General features: G+C 63.9%; 2 protein-coding genes across 7 annotated transcripts in view; one reads left to right on the top strand and one right to left on the bottom strand.

The window, feature by feature from the left end:
* Positions 1-18,916, top strand: part of LOC138720463 (dedicator of cytokinesis protein 2-like) — a 57,261-nt gene that overhangs the window by 26,372 nt on the left and 11,973 nt on the right. The window lies entirely within an intron of this gene.
* On the bottom strand, positions 1,594-18,067 carry LOC138720470 (INSYN2B protein-like). The gene is made up of 4 exons (XM_069856724.1): positions 17,999-18,067; positions 6,991-8,678; positions 4,357-4,431; positions 1,594-2,117 (listed from the first exon to the last, which is right to left on the bottom strand). The coding sequence occupies exons 2-4, from the start codon at positions 8,385-8,387 to the stop codon at positions 1,925-1,927; spliced, it is 1,665 nt and encodes a 554-aa protein (XP_069712825.1). The 5' UTR covers positions 8,388-8,678; positions 17,999-18,067; the 3' UTR covers positions 1,594-1,924.

The following is an 18,916-nucleotide window of genomic DNA, read 5'->3' as shown; positions in this document are numbered from 1 at the left end:
GGAGACGCAAAAGGAGTGTGGGTCAAGAGGATCAACACTGCTCCTCCCTGGCACTGCAGCCTTGATGCCCGGGGATCAGGAAGCCCCAAATCCATGCCAAGAGTGGCTTCTGGTGCAGAGTGCACATCAGGAGGAGCAAGCAGGGCGGTCGTGATGCAGAAATCCTGTTTGGGGAGCAGATGTGGGGTCTGGGCTGTATTTGCCACAAAACATGCAGCCGGACCCAGTGAACCGGCAGGGTTTTACATAGTCTAAACGCCTGGAAGGAAGGGAAGGTGCTGGGGCGCCCACCGCTCAGGGAGGGTGGGCAGGGGGAGTGCGGCTCCAGGAAAGCTTCATGTGGAGCAGGTTGTGATGAGGGACTGGGGACAGGGCTGCGGCCACCATGGGTTCATGGGCATCCGGACACGGACATGGTGGCAGAGCTGGTGTGCTCGGCCAGGCAGCGAGGAGTGGGCATGAGAAGGTGCAGTGGGTCGCGAGGGTGGGCAAGGAGCTCAATCCGACTGCATTCCGGGAGCCCAGAGTGAGTGGTGGGGCTGTGCAGCAGTGAGGAAGCCCTGTGCCACGGGGAAAGGCTGTGCCGTGAGGAAGAGCCACGCTGTGCCGTAGAGAAACACCGGATTGTGCCATGGGGAAGCGCCGTGCCATGGGGAAGCGCTGTGCCATGGGAAAGGACAAGAGGGAATGGCCTCAAGCTCCACCAGGGGAGGTTCAGGCTGATCATTAGGAAAAAATATTTCACGGAAAGGGTCATTGGTCCCTGGCAGAGGCTGCCCAGGGAGGGGGTTGAGTCCCCTTCCCTGGAGGGGTTTAAGGGACGGGTGGACAAGGTGCTGAGGGACATGGGTTAGTGAATGGTTGGACTTGATCCGGTGGGTCTCTTCCAACCTGGTGATTCTATGATCGTATGTTGGAGTGCCGTGCTGTGCCACTGGGAAACGCTGCGCCCTGGGGAAGCGCCGTGCCACGGGGCAGTGCCATGACCTGGGAGCTTTCTCCTCCTGGACTCTGCCCACGCTCCCTGGCAGAGAGGCTGCTGGGTCTGTGAGCACCCCAGGTGCTGGGATGGATCCCACCGATGTGCTGAGGCCCCAGCGTGGCCATTCCCTGCCTGTGACCCCTTCCCATGCCTGTGAGGGACAGGGAGACACAAGCTCTCCCCTTTGGCTCCCAGCTCGGCCGGTCACTGCTTGGCTGGCACAGCCCCGTGGAGATGGTTCTTCCATCCTGGGGCAGCTGGGTACAGACCCCAGCATGTGCCCAGCTGTGAGAGGCCTCATGGAAAGTGGTGCCACTCTGCTGCCAAACGCTGCCGTGCTGGGACTGTGCCAGCAGGCACAGAGTGTGATTCACATGTGACTCAGGCAGGTGATGCGCTCAGGGCTGCCTTTAGTGTCACTGTGCCCTCCACCTCTGTTCCCAGGGCTGCCTTTGGTGTCACCGTGCCCTCCGTCTCCATTCCCAGGGCAGCCTTTGGTGTCACCGTGCCCTCAGCCTCCATTCCTGGGGCTGCCTTTGGCGTCACCATGCCCTCTGCCTCCGTTCCCGGGGCTGCCTTTGGTGTCACCGCTGGCAAGGGAGTAGGATGGGAGCCCTGCAGCTGCTCTCAGGGGGCTGTGGGCACCCAGAGCCTGGCAAACGCTGCCACCCCCGCAGGGGCTCAGCCCCAGCCCCTCCTCATCCTCACCCAGAATAGAAGGGCACAGGCAGGAGAGGGTGTAACGAAAAATAGCGTCTCCGTGGAATTTATTGAATCCTCGTTAACCACAGCCCGTGTTCCCCTCGCCTCATGTACCCAGGGGCGTCGATACGGTAAAATAAACGGTTAAAAGTAGAAAAGCTGGTGCTACCCAAACCCTACCTCGGAGGGAGGGAGAGGAGGAAGGAGAGGTGGGAGGGGGTTAGTACTGAGACTGAGCCCTCATAGGAACCAGAAGCACTTGCGCCTGGATTTCTTGGCATCCAGCTTTGCGGGCAGCTTGGTCACCGGCGACGGCTCCTGCCGGGGCGGCAGCGCAGCCGCCGCTGTCGGGGACCCCGGTGTCGCGTCGCCCGTGATGTGGCTCAGCACCCGCTGGAAGCGGCCCTCCTGCTGCCGGAAATCGTGCTCCACGCTGCGGGCGAGGAGCGAAGGCGTCGGAGGGCATCGGCCACCGCGGATCCCACCCGCACAGCGCCCACCCCCAACCGGCATCCACCCAGGTCCCTGGGACCCCAGCCCCGCTCACATACCCAAAGACCTCAGCCCTACTCACATCGCTGGGACCCCAGCCCTGCTCCCATCCCCAGGGACCCTAGCTCCGCTCACATCCCTGGAGAGCTCAGCTCCACTCATGTCCCTGGATGCCCCAGCTCCATCACATCCCCAAGGACCTCAGCCCTGCTCACCCACCAGGACCCCAGCCCTGCTCACATCCCCGGGGACCCCAGTCCTGCTCACATCCCTGGAGAACTCAGCTCCGCTCACATCCCTAGATGCCCCAGCTCCATCACACACCCAGGGAACTCAGTCCTGCTCACGTCCCTGGGGATCCCAGCCCCACTCACATCCCTGGGGACCCCAGCCCCACTCAACTAATACTCGCGCCCTTCCTGGAGCAGGAAGCAGGCCAAGTGCCTGGGCTGGGGACCAGTGCCAGGGCAGGGAGCAAGCCAGTGTCTGTGGGACCCCAGTGAGCCCCCTAGAAAGGAGCTGCCCATCCCTGGGGCTTCATCCTGCTCCTGCTGCCACCAGTACCCGACGGGCTGCGGCCGCTGCAGCCTCCAGAGGTGGCACAAGGGGCAAGGGCTGTGCTGCCAAAGTGAGGGATTAGGGACCCTGGGTGAGCAAGGGGGCTGCGCGCCCCAGCCCCAAGGATTCCTGCCAGTGCTAGAGCCCTCCGGTGTCCCCACAGCACCCAGCAGCACGCAGCAGCCATGTGCTGTGCTGCTTCCTCGCACGGAAAGCACTCTGATCGCCTCACACCAGCCACATCCCATCAGATCAGCGAGGTGCTGCAGTGTGTGCCCAGCGCCTTGCACGTGGTGCAGCCACCCCACACACGGGGAGCTCCCCACAAGCCCCCACGCCGCGTGCCGACACCTCCTGTCACCTCCTGTCACCTCCCATCATCTCTCCCTGCCAGGACCCTGCTCATCCCAGCCCTTGCAAGGATAAAGGGCGAGCGGGGGCATCGTGGGGAGCGTCCCCTGCTCTGTGTGCGGGTGCAGCGGAGGGGCTTGGGGACACCGTGGGAGAGCACGGCTCGTGCACGGCTCCGCCATGAGACGTGGTGCCAGGGCATCCCTGCTGCCCTGCACTCTGACCCCGCTGCGTATCCGTGTCCCACCGGAGCCCCTTCGCCTCACGCGGATGGCAGTGAAGCCCAGAGGGAGTCCCCAGGGGGAGCCTGGCGATGACAGGGAGCCCCCTCCCCGGGATGCCACATCTCTCCCCACTGTGATGCTGCGCCAAGACAGCCTCGTCAGACCCAATTAGTGCTGAAGTCCCCCACGAGCTGCAGCGGGGGGTGTCACAAGGGGCTGCGCGGAGAGGGAGAGAGGCAGATGCTGCTGCAGCAGCGTGGGCGCAGGGGCTGTGAGGCTGCACAGGGGCCAGGGCACCCCCAGCCCAGAGGAGAGCGTGTCCGTCCCACACACAGGGTCACAAAAGTGATGGGGTAGTGGATAAATCACCCTGTGTGCACATCTCAGGGCGCTGCTCAGGGCCTGGGGGACCCCGCTGAGCTGGGGCTTGGAGCTCTGCATGCTGCATCCAGCACTGGCAGAGTAACCCAAATTAACAGCAAAATGGGAATAGGCTGGGCCAGCCGCACACACACAGTGGTAGGTGGCAGCTGAACGGACCCAGGGACAAACGGACACCCACAGGTGCCCAGATGAGCAGAATCCTAGAACAGAACCATGGAATGAGTTGGGCTGAAAGGGACCTCAAAGCCCATCCAGATCCCATGGGCAGGGATACCTCCTGCTGGATCAGGGGCTCCAAGCCCCATCCAACCTGGCCTTGAACCCCTCCAGGGATGGGGCAGCCACCCCTGCTCTGGGCAACCAGAACCTTCCCACCTCACAGCAAAACATTTCTCCGCAAGATCTCATCTCGATCTCCCCTCTTGCAGCTCAAAACCATTCTCCTCATCCTCTCCCGGCCCTCCCTGATCAAGATCCCCTCCCCAGCTTTCTGGAGCCCCCCTTTCCAGATGACACTTGGAGCACGGGTGAGCAGGTCCCCTCCATCCCCCAGCACGGACCCTGGCTCCCTGTGCCACTGCCACGCAGGCACACAAGTATCTGAGGGGTTCAGGAGAGCAGGGGCCCCGCGGGTAGCCTGTAGGGCACTGGGGCTGCTCTTACCTGTAGATGATGCAGGCGCAGTCCCGGCAGGTCCCGCAGTTGGCGATGTCCTGCCCCGTCCGGTACGAGTGTCGCCTGCAACAGAGCAGAAATACCGTGAGCCTGGATGGATTTGCCCCTGTGTCCCCAGCCGCCCCCAGGCCCCTCATCTGCGTCTCGAGGTCATGGTCCAGGCAGTCTCCTCCCTGTGTTACAGCTCCTCTTATCTCTGGGGCTCAAGCCCTCTCCTCCCTGGGATCCCAGCTTCATAGGATCATAGAATCACCAGGTTGGAAAAGACCCACCGGATCATCGAGTCCAACCATTCCCATCAATCACTAACCCATGTCCCTCAGCACCTCGTCCACCCGGCCCTTAAACCCCTCCAGGGAAGGGGACTCAACCCCCTCCCTGGGCAGCCTCTGCCAGCACCCAATGACCCTTTCCATGAAAAATTTTTTTGTAATGTTCAGCCTAAACCTTCCCTGGTGGAGCTTGAGGCCACTTCTGTCCACTTCGGGATCTCAGCTCCTCTTCCCCCTGCAATCTCAGCTCCTGGGCTGGAATCAGATGAGTTTCAGGTCCCTTCCCACCCAAACCATTCCATGATTCTCTGATCTCCCTTGCCCCTCTCAGGCAGCAGCTTTTGTGTGGGAGCTGCAAAACCCCCATGTCCCACAGAGCAGCCACGTTCCCCCTGTTTAAATCCTCCTCCAGCTCCTCGACCTTGATCATGCTTGTTCTCGGTGCCCCAGAACTGGGTCTTTTCATGCTCCAAATTGTACAGTCCAACTGGGATTATACAGCGCAGAAATGAGATCACCATACGTTTATATATCTATAAGGGACATCTGTGTGCGTACCTAGCGATGCTCGCCTGTGCCTCCACCAGGACAGGACGGAACCCCGAGATGGGAGGCTGAGGGGAGACCTCATTGCTCTCTGCAACTCCCTGAGAGGAGGTTGTGGAGAGGAGGGAGCTGGGCTCTTCTCCCAAGGGACAGGGGACAGGACGAGAGGGAATGGCCTCAAGCTCCACCAGGGGAGGGTCAGGCTGGACATTAGGTAAAAATATTTCCTGGCAAGGGTAGTTTGGCACTGGCAGAGGCTGCGCAGGGAGGGGGTTGAGTCCCCTTCCCTGGAGGGGTTTAAGGGACGGGTGGACGAGATGCTAAGGGACGTGGTTTAGTGATTGATGGGGATGGTTGGACTCGATGGTCCGGTGGGTCTTTTCCAACCTGGTGATTCTATGAATCTATGATTATTGTGGGGAGGGCCCAGAACTGACCCCAGGATTCGAGGAGCGGTCTCCCCAGGGCCGAGTCCAGAGGGAGAAGAACCTCCCTGGCCCTGCTGGCCACGCCGTGTCTGATCCAAGCCAAGATGCCCTTGGCCTTCCTGGCCACCTGGGCATTAGCAGTCATTTCGCTTGAATAAAACAATCAGTGCAGGCGCCAGGCCAGGACTACCAGGAGCTGCCCATCTGGCAGGTTCCAATCCCCTCCCTGCCGCCACGACACCGCACGCCAAGCCAGACACTATCACCCTGGCACAAACTGGCTTTGGTGTCCTGGTCAAACTAACGAGCTGCCAAGCTAACAAGAGCTCTCGGGCCAGCGTCCTGAGCTGCCCGCACGCAGCTCAAGCACGGCACAGCGGTACCCGAGGCTCTGCCTGTGAGCAGTGTGGGGACACTGCATGGAGACACAGTGCCACGGATGGCAGCTTCGAGTTTGTCTGAGGGAAACATGTCTGGAGGTGGCAGGACACCACCATCCTCATAGAATCATAGAATAGAATCATTAGGTTGGAAAAGACCCTTGAGATCATCAGTTCCAACTGTACTTGTCCACTACTAAATCCTATCCCTAGAATCATCTAATCATGGAACAGTTTGAGCTGGAAGGGACCCCCAAAGCCCATCCAGTTCCAATGCCCCTGTCCCATTGGATCAGATTGCACCAAACCCCATCCAGCCTGACCTTGGACACCTCCAGGGATGGGGCAGACACAAATTCTCGGGGCAACCTGGGCCAGGGCCTCCCCACCCTCACCGTGAAAAAATCCTTCCTAATGTCTAATCTAAATCTTCTCGCTTCCAATTCAAAGTCATTCCCTCTCGTTCTATCACTCCATGCCCCTGTGAAAAGTCCCTCCCCAGCTCTCCTGGAGCCCCTTTCTATACTGGAAGCAGCTCTAAGGTCTCCATGGAGCCTTCTTTTCTCCAGGCTGAACAACCCCAACTCTCTCAGCCTCCTACAGGAGGTTCTCCAGCCCTCGGATCATCCCCATGGCCTCCACTAGACTCGCTCCACCAGCTCCATGTCCTCCCTGTGCTGAGGACTCCAGAGCTGGACCCAGGACTCCAGGTGGGTCTCCCAGAGCGGAGCAGAGGGGCAGGATCCCCTCCCTGGCCCTGGTGGCCACGCGGCTCTGGATGCAGCCCAGGACACGGGGGGTTTCTGGGCTGCAAGCGCACGTTATCTCTCCTGTGGAGCTTCTCCTCCCCCAGCACTTCAAGTCCTTCTCCTCAGGGCTGCTCCCAGACCATTCTCCACTGAGCCTGGAGCTGTGTTTGGGATTGCCCCGACCCCGGTGCAGGACCTTGTAGAACCTCATCGTGCCCCTGTCCCTCCCTCCTTCGCCGCCACTCACCCGTCCCGCTGCGCCTCCTTCTTCTCCAGATCCTGGATGACGTCGAGCAGCACGCGGATGGTCTGCTGGCTGGTCTCCAGCACCCCTTCCAGGGACTGCAGCTGCGACCTCAGGTCCCCCCGCTCCCGCGGCCGCGCTCCCTGAGATGTCCGGGCGTCCTGGTCCCCCGGTGGTGGCCCCAACGGCCCCTTGGTCACCACAACCAGCTGCAGCAGGTCCTGCACGTGGCGCAGCGTCTCCGGTTGCTGGGTGCTGAGGCAGGGCTGCCCGTGCCGGGGCGGCTCCGGTGCCGCGGGCTGCGTGCCCGATGGTGCCCGGCCGTGCCCGGGCTGGGCGCTGCGCTGCTCGGCGCCGACGCCGTGGGGGTCCAGGTGGCCGAGCGCAGCCGCTGGCTCATCCGGCACAGCGGCAGCAGAACCGTGCCAGCACGGCGCTGGTGGGACGGGGGCTGGCAGGGCGCAGCAGGGCCCACCCCAGGGCTGGGGGGCCGGGGGGTCCCGCAGTGGGGTGCCCTGAGCTGGCCGGCAGGGAGCCGCGGCGGGGATGCTCGGCGAGGGCTGAGGGTGCCTGCGGGGGAGGCTCCGCTCCGAGTCGCTGCGGCTGATGCGCGGCTCGGTGGGCAGCCAGGACTGAGCGCAGGGCACCGAGGCCGGACGCGGGGCTGCCCCACGGCCGCTCCCGGCGTTCCCACGCAGCCGGGTGCAGGCGGTGGGCGGCGGGCAGGGCTCGGGGGCGCAGCTCCGCACCGGCGAGGGGCAGCGGGCAGCAGGGCACGTGGCTCTGCCCGGATAAGGGGGACAGGGATCCCTGGGTGGCGGTGGCACACGGCCCGTGGCGGCGTGCGGGGCGATGGCTGCAGCACCGTCCCGCGCAGGGAGGCTGCCGGGTGCCCGTGGGGGCGCGGCGTGGCCGGTGCCGACGCGCACGGCCTCCCCCGGGCACCGGGCACTCGACGCCACGGCGGGCGATGCCGCGTCCCCCGTCACATCGCAGGCGCTGCTGCTGCGGGGCTGGGTCGCTGGGAAGGGCTTGTGGAGGCTGGGGGAGGTCTGGATGGCGGCGCTGACGCAGGCCTTCCTGGGCATGGGCAGCGTCAGCGCGCCCGGCTGCGCCTGGGGCCAGCTGCGCCGCGAGGCACGGGGAGCCGCCGGCGCAGGGCCGAGCCTGGGGGGCGGTGAGGCACGTGGGGTGTGGGGGCCGGGGGCAGCCGCGGGCTCCGTGCCGCCCTCCACCAGGTCCTTGAAGCGGACCTGCTGCGTGCGGTTGCGGCGGCGCTTGAGGCGGCTCTCAACATCGGGCGAGTCGCGGTTGAGCAGCACCGAGCGCACCGTCATGGCTTTCTCCTGGCCGCCCTCGGCAGCGGGCGCCATGCCGGGCAGGGGCTCACGGTTGTCCATGGCTCGGGGCGCCGCGGCTGCCCGGGACGGCGGGCGGCCTCATCCCACGCCACCGCGCGCCGGGGATGCTGTGCGGGAGGCGGGCGAGGGGCTGACGGGCATGCTGCCCACCAGCCAGCCCTACGGCCCCCGGCACGCCGCCCCAGCCGCCCTGCCCGCTGCCGCGCCGCCCCGCCGGTACCGGCCACCCATGGTCCTGTCGCCGCGCGACCCTCTCAGTGCCGCCCACGGCGCGATGCCCGGGGTGCTGCGCAATCGCCACGCCTGCCCATGGCTCCGGGGCTCCCGGACCTGTGGGGACAGAAAGAAATGGATCAGCCCCTGCCCATGGCTCCGGGGCTCCCGGACCTGTGGGGACAGAAAGAAATGGATCAGCCCCTGCCCATGGCTCTGGGGCTTCCAGACCTGTGGGAACAGGATCAGCCCCTGCCCCATCACCGTATCCCCCCAATCCCTGCGGAGCCGCCAGCTGCTGCACGCTCCACGCCAGCCCCGACATCACCCAACGCAAAGAGACAAGCTTTGATCTGCAGCGCTGCCTCCTCAGCACAAAGGGAGAAGGAAAAAAAAGAAACCCCTTTAGCATAAACACGTTACAAGTTCACAGCTCAAACCAAGCAGAAGTAGCTGATAAAAATAGCTCGGCCTTGCTGGGGCTGGTGCCTCGCGTGTGCGGGCAGCGGGAGGGCAGGGGGCAGCACCGGGGTCGGCATCGTGGGAGGGATGGACGGACACGGGCACCCGACGGACATGGGGCATCAGCTCTGTGTGGGGCTGGATGCGGCGTGGGGCAAGGCTGGGCTGGGCATAGGACCCGTCCTGCATGGGATGGATGGACAAGGGCACCCGCTGGACACAGCGTGGGGCACGTGTGGGGCACCCATCTCGTATGGGGAAGGGCTGGACTGGGGATAGGGGACCCGTCTGGGGTGGGATGGGTGGACACGGGCACCCGCCAGACATGGGTATCAGCTCTGTGTGGGGCTGGCTGAGGCACGGGGCACCCACCAGAGGGACAGAGGGTGGCAGAGGGACAGGACTGGGGCTTTGGTACAGGGGGGTCGTACCCAGCCACCTCCCATCCCAGCCGCCGTTCTCCACCCCTGCCATCGTCACCTCTCTGGGCTGTTGTCCCCCGTCCCTGCCGCTGTCTCCTATCCCTGCTGTTGTCCCCCATCCCTGCCGCTGTCCCCCCATCCCTGCCATCACCCTCCATCCCTGCCACCAGGCACAAGCCCCAGAATCCCTGCCCAGCACCCGACACTAACAGCTCATAGAAACAACCACGAAATCATGGAATGGTTTGGGCTGGAAAGGACCTCAAAGCCCATCCAGTTCCACCCCATCCATAGGCAGGGACACCTCCCACTGGATCAGGGGCTCCAAGCCCCATCCAACCTGGCCTTGAACCCCTCCAGGGATGGAGCAACCCACATCATGTGTCCCACATCCCGCAGCACCACATTCCAGATCCCTCAGCTCCCCGGTGCCCCCGCAGCCTCCCCGGCACACCAAGATGGGAGTGTGTCCCACTCCGCATCTCCTGCCCTACCTGTGGATAGGTCCCCAGCCCCACAGCCCCCTTGCCTCGTTCCCGCTGTTCGGAAGCGGCTGACTCAGCACAGCGGCCTGGAGTCGCTCTGCGCTGGGAAGGAGCGAAGTTGCGAAGTGCCGAGGGTGCCGGTGCCCTGTGCCACCCTGAGCTGCCGGCACGCCGTACTGGGGGGTCTCACGCAGCCCCCCTGGCCCCGGCGCATCCACACCCCGTGTCCGGCAGCCGTCGGGATGCTGCTTCACGCACCAGCCCAGCCGCCCAGGCGCTTTCCTCCCCGAGCTTGGAGCCGTGCCCAGACACCGGGAGATGTTTGTGAGGCAGGACGCGACGGAGACACGAGCACAGGGACGGGGCAGCTCGTTAGTATGGGCAGCAACAGGCGGAGGAGGGAGCTGGAGCCAGCGCTGCCCACGCCCTGCAGCCCCCAGCACCCCGCCACGACGCCTGCCCCGGGCACCTGAATCATAGAATCAGCAGGTTGGAAAAGACCCACTGGACCATCGAGTCCAACCATTCCCATCATTCACTAACCCATGTCCCTCAGCACCTCGTCCACCCGGCCCTTAAACCCCTCCAGGGAAGGGGACTCAACCCCCTCCCTGGGCAGCCTCGGACACGGACCAATGACCCTTTCCATGAAAAATTTTTTCCTAATGTCCAGCCTGAACCCCCCCTGGTGGAGCTTGAGGCCAATGACGTCTCCCCTCAGCCTCCTCTTCTCCAGGCTAAACACCCCCAGCTCTCTCAGCGGCTCCTCTTCTTCTCCAGCCCCCTCCCCAGCTTCGTTGCTCTTCTCTGGACTCGCTCCAGAGCCTCAACATCCTTCTTGTGGGGAGGGGCCACAACTGACCCCAGGATTCGAGGATTGGTCTCCCCAGGGCCGAGTCCAGAGGGAGAAGAACCTCCCTGGCCCTGCTGGCCACGCCGGGTCTGATCCAAGCCAAGATGCCATTGGCCTTCTTGGCCACCTGGGCAGACCAGCACGGGGCACCGGGAACCGCCCCGACAGCCCAGCATGGGGCAGGAGCACTCCCAGCACCATCTAAGCATGGATGCAGCCCCATGAGTCCCTAGAGGGGACCTCTCTGAGCCTTGTCCGACTCAGCCTACGCAGCAAATGCGATGCTGTCAGCCAGCACAGCCTCTGCCGAGGCAACCTCTGCCTCTCAAGCCGCTCCACCAGGAGACTGGAGACGAGCCACAAGGACAAAGGAAAAGTCTATAAATTATACATGCAGTCACTCCACTCGGGAACAGCTCCGGGGATGTCAAACACCCAGAGCCTGAACCTTCCCACTCATCTCCCTTTGCGTGCGGTCAGATTTGGAGCCGTGTTCCAGCACGGTTTGCAGAACGTCAGCATCTCCGAGTGCCGATAACAAGGACTGGGATCACGATTGTGCCGCCTGGCGCTGCGGGATCTGATGGGCCCCCCCCCCAACCCTGTACATTTTAAGAATCCGAGGAAACCGCTCTGCTGCTGGACCTGCCTGGAAGCACAGCTCCAGGGACATTTCAGATGCACAGAAAGGGCCACCGGGAAGGGGCTGCACTGGCCCTTTCCAGCTGCAGCGTGAAGCACACATGCTGGGGAACGGCGCTCAGAGACCTGTGATCACCCATGCTCCTGAGCCCACCGCCTCCCGTGGGCACCCAGCACGGGGATCCAGGCTGGAGGAGCAGGGACTTGGGATCAGAAAATGTCCTGAGCTGGAAGAGACCCACAGGAACCATCAAATCCAACTTACGCCCCATAGGACGCCCCAACGTCCACACCGCATGGCTGAGGACGTTGGCCAAATGATTCTGGAATATCATCAGGCTCAGCGCCGTGATTGCTTCCCTGGGAGCTGTTCCAGTGCTCCACCACCCTCTGGGGGGAAGAACCTTCCCTTAGTATCTTCCTGCCATTCCCTTGGATCACAGATAAGCCCTCAGCACCTGCTCCTCCTTCCCATGTGAGGAAGCTGCAGAGCACCATGAGGTCCCCCCTCAGCCTCGTCCTAGAACCACAGAATCGCTAGGTTGGAAAAGACCTTTGGGATCATCGAGTCCAACCGTCCCTGTCCACAACTAAACCATCCCTGGGTACTTCATCTCCTGGTCTTTTAAACCCCTCCAGGGATGGGGACTCCACCACCTCCCTGGGCAGCCCCTGCCAGGGCCTGAGAACCCTTTCCGTGAAGGAATTCTTCCTCATGTCCAGTCGGAACCTGCCCCAGTGCAGCTTCTCCAGGCTGATGTCTCAGCACCGAGGGATGATGGCTGTGAAGTCAGAGCCTCCCTGAGGTCCCAGAGCTGCAGCAGCTCCTTCCCGGGTCCGATCTCTGTGCGACAGGGAAGGGCACGGCTCAAGGAGATCCGTCCCTGTTCCGTGGATAACGAGCATCTTCGGTGCTCGGAGTCACTGCTCATCCAACCCATCTGCCGCCTGCTTTGATGGGGCTCCAAGCCCAGTGGGTGGAGGTAAAAGCCAGACTCGGCTTTCTGGGAGGCATTTGACATTTTGACGAAGAAAGCGGAATAATAGGAAAGCCATGTGGTTGGCATTAAATGGATTAAAAACCAGCTCACCCGCACGCCTCGAGGCATCGTCATCCAGCGCACGTCGCCGAGGAGCCCCTGCCCGGGTCCCACGGAGCAGCGGGGCTGGCACACACCTCACACAGAAACACGGCACCGAGGAAACGTGCGGATTATACAAGGCTGGGATGGAAAAAGACAAGCAGCGAGCATGGATCTGTGCAGGGGGGTCTCTGCTGCGGGAGCCTCGGGCTCCGCTCCAGCCAAGCAGGCAAAGAACAGCAAACCACAGCACTGGAAATCGAGGATCTGTGTGATCGGAGCAAACGCTTCTGTAAAAAGCGAGGCTAGCCAGCGCCAGAGCAGGTTGGAAAGGGTTTGTGTGGTGGTGGATCCCCCATCTTAAACATTTTTTAAGGTCTGAGTCTTTTTCTCCTCCAACTCATATCATGCACTGATAAAACCAGACAACGCCACTGTAACGCAATGAATCATGGAATGGTTTGGGCTGGAAGGGACCTCAAAGCCAGGGATGGGGCAGCCACCCCTGCTCTGGGCAACCAGGACCTTCCCACCTCACAGCAGAACATTTCTGCCTGAGATGTCACCTCAATCTCCCCTCTTGCAGCTCAAAACCAGGGTTTGGCTGACACAGTGGGGTTGGAGAGGTGGTTGGACTGGATGAGCTTGGAGAGCTTTCCAACCTTCACAATTCCATGATTCTGTGCTGGTGTCCTGCGGGAGAGACAATCCCGGGGCTGAGGAGGCTGCAGGGAGACCCCGGGCATCGCACAGCAGGAGCACAGAGGGTCCGGCTCCACGACCAGCACTGCCCACTCCAACCAGCTGTGGCCCTTCCTCCCCCTTCTCCTCCTCCTCCTGGCAATGTCTGTGGTAGAGGGAAAACCAGAGCAGACACATAAATCTTCTCCTCAAGACACAGGAAGCCAGGAGAGGAGATTTATGAGAAGGGAAATCATCTTCTCCTGGAGCCGCCGAGGAGAGCAGCTAATTACCCAGCTCACTCGTCGAGTGCGACGACTTCTCCTGGGACACAGCCTGGGCTGTTCCTGCTCCCTGGAAAGGACAGAGGAGCTGCTGGTGCAGAGGGGCAGCAAGGGAGGACGAGGCATCTGCTCTCAGCGGAGGATGGAGCAGGAGCCAGGGTCACAACACATCACTCAGCAGCAGAGCTTCACCCTGCCTTGGCTCCAAGAGGGCTCAAGGCGTTTGTACTCGGATCAGAGCATCTGCGGGACCCGAGGAATCACAGAATCATTTGGTTGGAAGAGACCGTCGAGATCATCAAGTCCAACCACATCTATCCAGCACTAAACCACCCCTGAGCACCACGTCTGCCTGTCTTTTAAACTCCTCCAGGGCTGGTGACTCAACCACTCCCTGGGCAGCCTGTGATGGATGGAGGACTAAAAGCTTTTCCTCGGGCAGCCAGCAATCCCAAAATCTGGCTCCTCGCTGAGGAAGCTCCATCATGAACCCAGTGCTCTTGGAAGCTCTTCCAGCACCTGGCTGCTTGGAGCCCTGAAGAGCTTCCGATTCCTGGAGGCGCTTCATCACGGCCAGTTTGTACCTGACTGTGCTCGTGCCAACGCGGCCCTTGTGCTCGAAGCGCTCCCTGCTCGGTGCCCAGACCTCAAACATTCCCAGCCAGGACACACGTTCCTTCTCCAGCCACGCTTTGCACTGCGCACCAAGAACAGCTCTGCCAGCATCCCCCAGGGCCAGCTCCCATGGCTCCGACAGTCCTCCCTTCACAGCTCCTCCCTCCAGGAGCGCTCGAGGCAAGACCCTGGGCAGTGCTGGGATGCTCCTGGCTGGAAACCCACCAGAAACAGCCTGGCTGGCCCAGCTACAGATGACAAGCATTGTGCCGTGGATACCTCGTGCTCCACAGCATCCACAGGGAGCATCGACTGGAGTCTCCGGGAGCATCCCTGGCTCATGGGTCCCTCCCTGTGCCAGCCAGGGACTCCAGGAGCATCCCTGGCACACGTGTCCCTCCCTGTGCTGGGGTCTGGTGCGAGCAGCAGCTCCCGTAAGTCAGGGATCCGCACGGATCTCTAGGTCACTAGCTGGAGCACTCCGGGGGAACATCGGTTGCTCTCCCAGCACCGGGAATGCTCCAGGAGCAGGGACCCCACAGCACCAGGACCCCGAGCACCCTGTGGCTCCACTCCTCGGCTGCCCGAGGCTCCCAGCGCCCTTGCCACACGCTCCATGGATAATTCCCCATGGAAGAGAAGGAGCAATGGCATCCTCCTCTCAGAGGTCATCGACTGGCATCGCTCCTCTCTCTCTCTCCCAGCTGCGGATGCGCCGGTGCTGTCAGACGGAGACTTTGTGTGGTCAGGAGCGAGGAGGGGGACCAGAGCGAGGGAATGCAGGTGGGCTGCAGCCCACGGAGCGGGAGGAGTCGGAGGAGCTTGTTTTGGATCCCAAGGCTTCCCTGAGCTGCTGCTGGGCTCTGGGGCTCAGCACCTTTCCCAGGGAATACAGGACAGGCCACGGTGGGAGGAAGAAATCGCCCTGCTTGGATGCTTCCTTCCCAGCGGGCAACCTGGCATCTCCCCAGGTCCCAGAGATGCAGGAAAACGCCTGACACGGATCCATCCTGGAGAGCACAGGGCTCAGCCAGAGCCCAGCACCAGGCCACGCAGGCTCTGACGGTGCCTCCAAAACAGGCGATTCCCACAGGGATCACAGGACGAGGGAAGTAGGACACGGCCCAAGACTCTGGGTTGTGGGAGACACGGCTCATCCCAAGCCTTCCCGGAGCATCTCCGTTCCCGGAGAAAGGCGCTCAGGCTCCCATCTGGAGCCAAACCGCCGCGACAAGCGGAGCAGCCGGCCGGGAGCCCCGACAGACGGGGACTCCCGGTGCTCCAGCGCGTGCCAGAAATCCCATCAGGAAGCCACAAGCTGTCCCCGAAGCGCAGCCCTGGAAAGAGCTGGAAGGGCTTCAGTGCCCAGCAGCTCACCTGGGTGGCCGCAGCATCTCTGAGTCCCGGGGGCTCAGCCGTGGGCAGTGCCCCCCGGCTGCCCCAGCCAACCCCGGTGCGCGGACCCCCATCCTTAGCCCCCCATCCCACCAGCACTCAGCACCCCCGTCCATCCCAGTGCTCAGCACCCCCACCAGAACCAGCCCTCAGCCCCCATCAGCCCCCGTGCTCACCAGCTGCCATCCCAGCCCCCTCCGCAGATGCAGCCCCAGCACAGAGCAGGAGAGCATCACCTCAGAACACAAATTCCTGCCTTTCAGAGGATTTCCAACGCCTCCCAGCAGCCCCCACTCCCACCCTGTTATCCCTCAGGGCTTCGGACTCCGCTGGCTGCCAAGGGGATGTGGGAATTGGCGAGTGCCTGGCTGTGCCACGTGCCTCAGTTTCCCCACAAATCAAACAGCCAAGAAGGCAGGGAGCGTCCTCAAAAACATGCAAGAGAGACCCTGTCAAAGCAGCCGGTTAGGAACATAGGAATTAGCAGAATGTAGGAATAAGCGAGCGCCTGGCTTTGCCATGTGCCTCAGTTTCCCCACCCACCGAGCAGCCAGGATGCCGGGGAGCATCCTCGCCCTCACCCCATCTGAGAGAGCCTGGGATGGGAACGGCTTCGTTAGTGCCAAAGGGAATGGACCCGCTCGTTATCCGTGACCTCTGGATGCTACCGTACTATTTACTAATTACAACAATTACGATTCATAGAGGCGATGACCTCAGCCAAAAGGAGCCCCTGCGCTCAAACCCGCTCCGAGTGCAGCGGGAGGGCTGAGCGCTGCCAGCAGCCAGCGGGAACGCTGGGAAAGGCCGGAGGGTGCCGGACGGAGGGTGCCGGACGGAGGGTGCCGGACGGAGGGTGCCGGACGGAGCCGCTCTCCCTGCATCCCGCTGCCATCCGAGGGGCTCCCTCCCAATCCTCCAGGAGGTGCCAGGACCACCGGGAGCTGGGAGCTGTCACGGAGCACCCCGTGCCTGCCTGGCACCGCACCGGCACACGCTGGCAAAGCCGCGTCCCGGTGGTTACTCATATGTGTCCACCTTGTGCTCCGAGAGGGAAAGCGGCTCCACGGAGACCTCGGGGCTCCCCACACGCGGCTCGGAGAGAGACCAGGGCACCCCGAAAGCTGCGTCGTTGCCTGTCGGGGGGAGCAGCCGTGGCTGTGCCAGCTGCCAGAGCCGCACCGGGCACCAAGGCCTCGCGGCGGGAGCTGCTGGAGCGACGTGGGCTGCATGCCGGGCACCCGCAGCCCCAGGCCCACGTCAGCACCGCGAGTAAAACATGGAGTGACAGCCCACGGTCACGCGTGTGCGTGTGCCAGCCCAGCCGTGCCCGCGTCTCCGGGGTCACACGTGTGCCAGCCCGGCTGCGCCCACATCTCCGGGATCACACGTGTGCGTGTGCCAGCCCGGTGCCCCCACATCTCCGCGGTCACGCGTGTGCCAGCCCAGCAGTGCCGCATCTCCAGGGTCACACGTGTGCGTGTGCCAGCCCGGTGCCCCTGCGTCTCCGGGAACCCCAGTACCCCGGACACAGCGGCCACTGCGGTGCCACCGGCTGCCTCGGCGTGGGGTGCCCAGTGCAAGGAGAGGGGGGGTGCCCGGTGCAAGGGGATTGCGGGGTGCCCGGTGCAATGGGGGTCCCCGGTGCAAGGGGACGGGGGGGTGCCCGGTGCAAGGGGATGGGGGGGGGGTGCCCGGTGCAATGGGGGTCCCCAGTGCAAGGGGATGGGGGGGGGTGCCCGGTGCAAGGGGATGGGGGGGGGGGTGCCCGGTGCAATGGGGGTCCCCAGTGCAAGGGGATGGGGGGGGTGCCCGGTGCAAGGAGATGGGGGGGGGGTGCCCGGTGCAATGGGGGTCCCCAGTGCAAGGGGATGGGGGGGGAGTGCCCGGTGCAAGGGGATGGGGGGGTGCCCGGTGCAATGGGGGTCCCCAGTGCAAGGGGATGGGGGGGGGTGCCCGGTGCAAGGAGATCGGGGGGTGCCCGGTGCAATAGGGGTCCCCAGTGCAAGGGGATGGGGGGGGTGCCCGGTGCAAGGAGATGGGGGGGTGCCCGGTGCAAGAAGGGTGGGGGGCTGCCCGGTGCAATGGGGGTCCCCGGTGCAAGGGGACGGGGGGAGTGCCCGGTGCAAGGGGACGGGCCGGGGGGTGCCCGGTGCAAGGGGAGGGGGGGGTGGTGCCCGGTGCAAGGGGGACACCGGCTGCCCGGCACGGGCTGCTCGGTGCACGAATCCCCATTTCGAGGGTACCCGGTGCAGGGCGGGGCCCGGCTGCCTCGGTGCCCGGTGCGGGGGTGCAGCAGCCCCCGGGTCCCCCCGGTGCCGGTGCCTCCCGCTCTCCCCAGGCGGCTCCAGCCCGCGGGGAGGACCCAGGAGCCCCGGGAGCCCCGGGGCCGCTCGTGGCCGGGCTCCGCGCTCTGGTGATGGGAGGAACGGGCACGGCCGCCGCGGCACCGCGGGTCCCCACCTCCCCCCCAGCCCCCGAGCATCCCGGTTGCCGGTGTCGGGGCTCCCCGGTACCTGCTGCTCGGCGGCGGCGCGGGAGGAGCGGCGGGCGCGGAGCCGCGCGGGATCCCGGTACCGGGGCGGGGACGGGGAGGAACCAGAGCGGGGAGGAGCAGCGCGGCATCCCGGGGCCGGGGCGGGGACAGGCCGGGGCGGAGCCGGTACCGGGGCCGGGGCGGAGCCGGGGCGGGGAGAGGCCACGGAGCGGCCCGGTACCGGGGCGGAGCCGTGTGGGCGTCGCCATGACGGCGTGGGCGTGGTCACGTGTGAGGGGGCGTGGTCACGTATGAGGGCCGTGGTCACGTGTGAGGGGGCGTGGTCACGTGTGGGGGGCGTGGTTTTATGTGGGGGGCGTGGTCAACCGGTGAGTAGTGTCCGGGGTGAAGCGTAGTCAGCGCGGGGGGGTGGGCGTGGTCAGATGAGGGGGCGTGGTCAGAGCGATGGGGGCGTGGCCAATCACAGAGCGAGACTGGGTGGGCGTGTCCGGTAGTGGGCGTGGTTTGTGCCTGGGCGTGGTCACGTGAGCGGGGGCGTGGTCAGGGAACAGCTGGAGGCCCCGCTGGGGACACGGAGCTGGTGGCGGGACCAGTGGGGCTGGGGTCACAGAACCACCAGGGTGGAAAGGACCCACCGGATCATCGAGTCCAACCATCCCCATCAATCACTAACCCATGGCCCTCAGCACCTCGTCCACCCGGCCCTTAAACCCCTCCAGGGAAGGGGACTCAACCCCCTCCCTGGGCAGCCTCGGACAGGGACCAATCACCCTTTCCATGAAAATTTTTTTCCTGCTGTCCAGCCTGACCCTCCCCTGGTGGAGCTTGAGGCCATTCCCTCTCGTCCTGTCCCCTGTCCCTTGGGAGAAGAGCCCAGCTCCCTCCTCTCCACAACCTCCTCTCAGGGAGTTGCAGAGAGCAATGAGGTCTCCCCTCA

Source organism: Phaenicophaeus curvirostris, chromosome 4, assembly GCF_032191515.1.
Source record: "Phaenicophaeus curvirostris isolate KB17595 chromosome 4, BPBGC_Pcur_1.0, whole genome shotgun sequence".
NCBI lineage: Eukaryota > Metazoa > Chordata > Aves > Cuculiformes > Cuculidae > Phaenicophaeus > Phaenicophaeus curvirostris.
The sequence above is the reverse complement of the archived record's forward strand: the minus strand, read 5'-3'. Positions and strand labels throughout refer to the sequence as shown.

Bases quoted from the DNA above. Each gene is read 5' to 3' on its own strand.
- LOC138720470 (XM_069856724.1), bottom strand. From the start codon at position 8,387: ATGGACAACCGTGAGCCCCTGCCCGGCATGGCGCCCGCTGCCGAGGGC. The intron at 4,432-6,990 runs GTGAGTGGCGGC...GCTCTGTTGCAG, and splicing joins AAGGAGGCGCAGCGGGACGG to GCGACACTCGTACCGGACGG. The intron at 2,118-4,356 runs GTAAGAGCAGCC...CCTCGCCCGCAG, and splicing joins TGCGCCTGCATCATCTACAG to CGTGGAGCACGATTTCCGGC.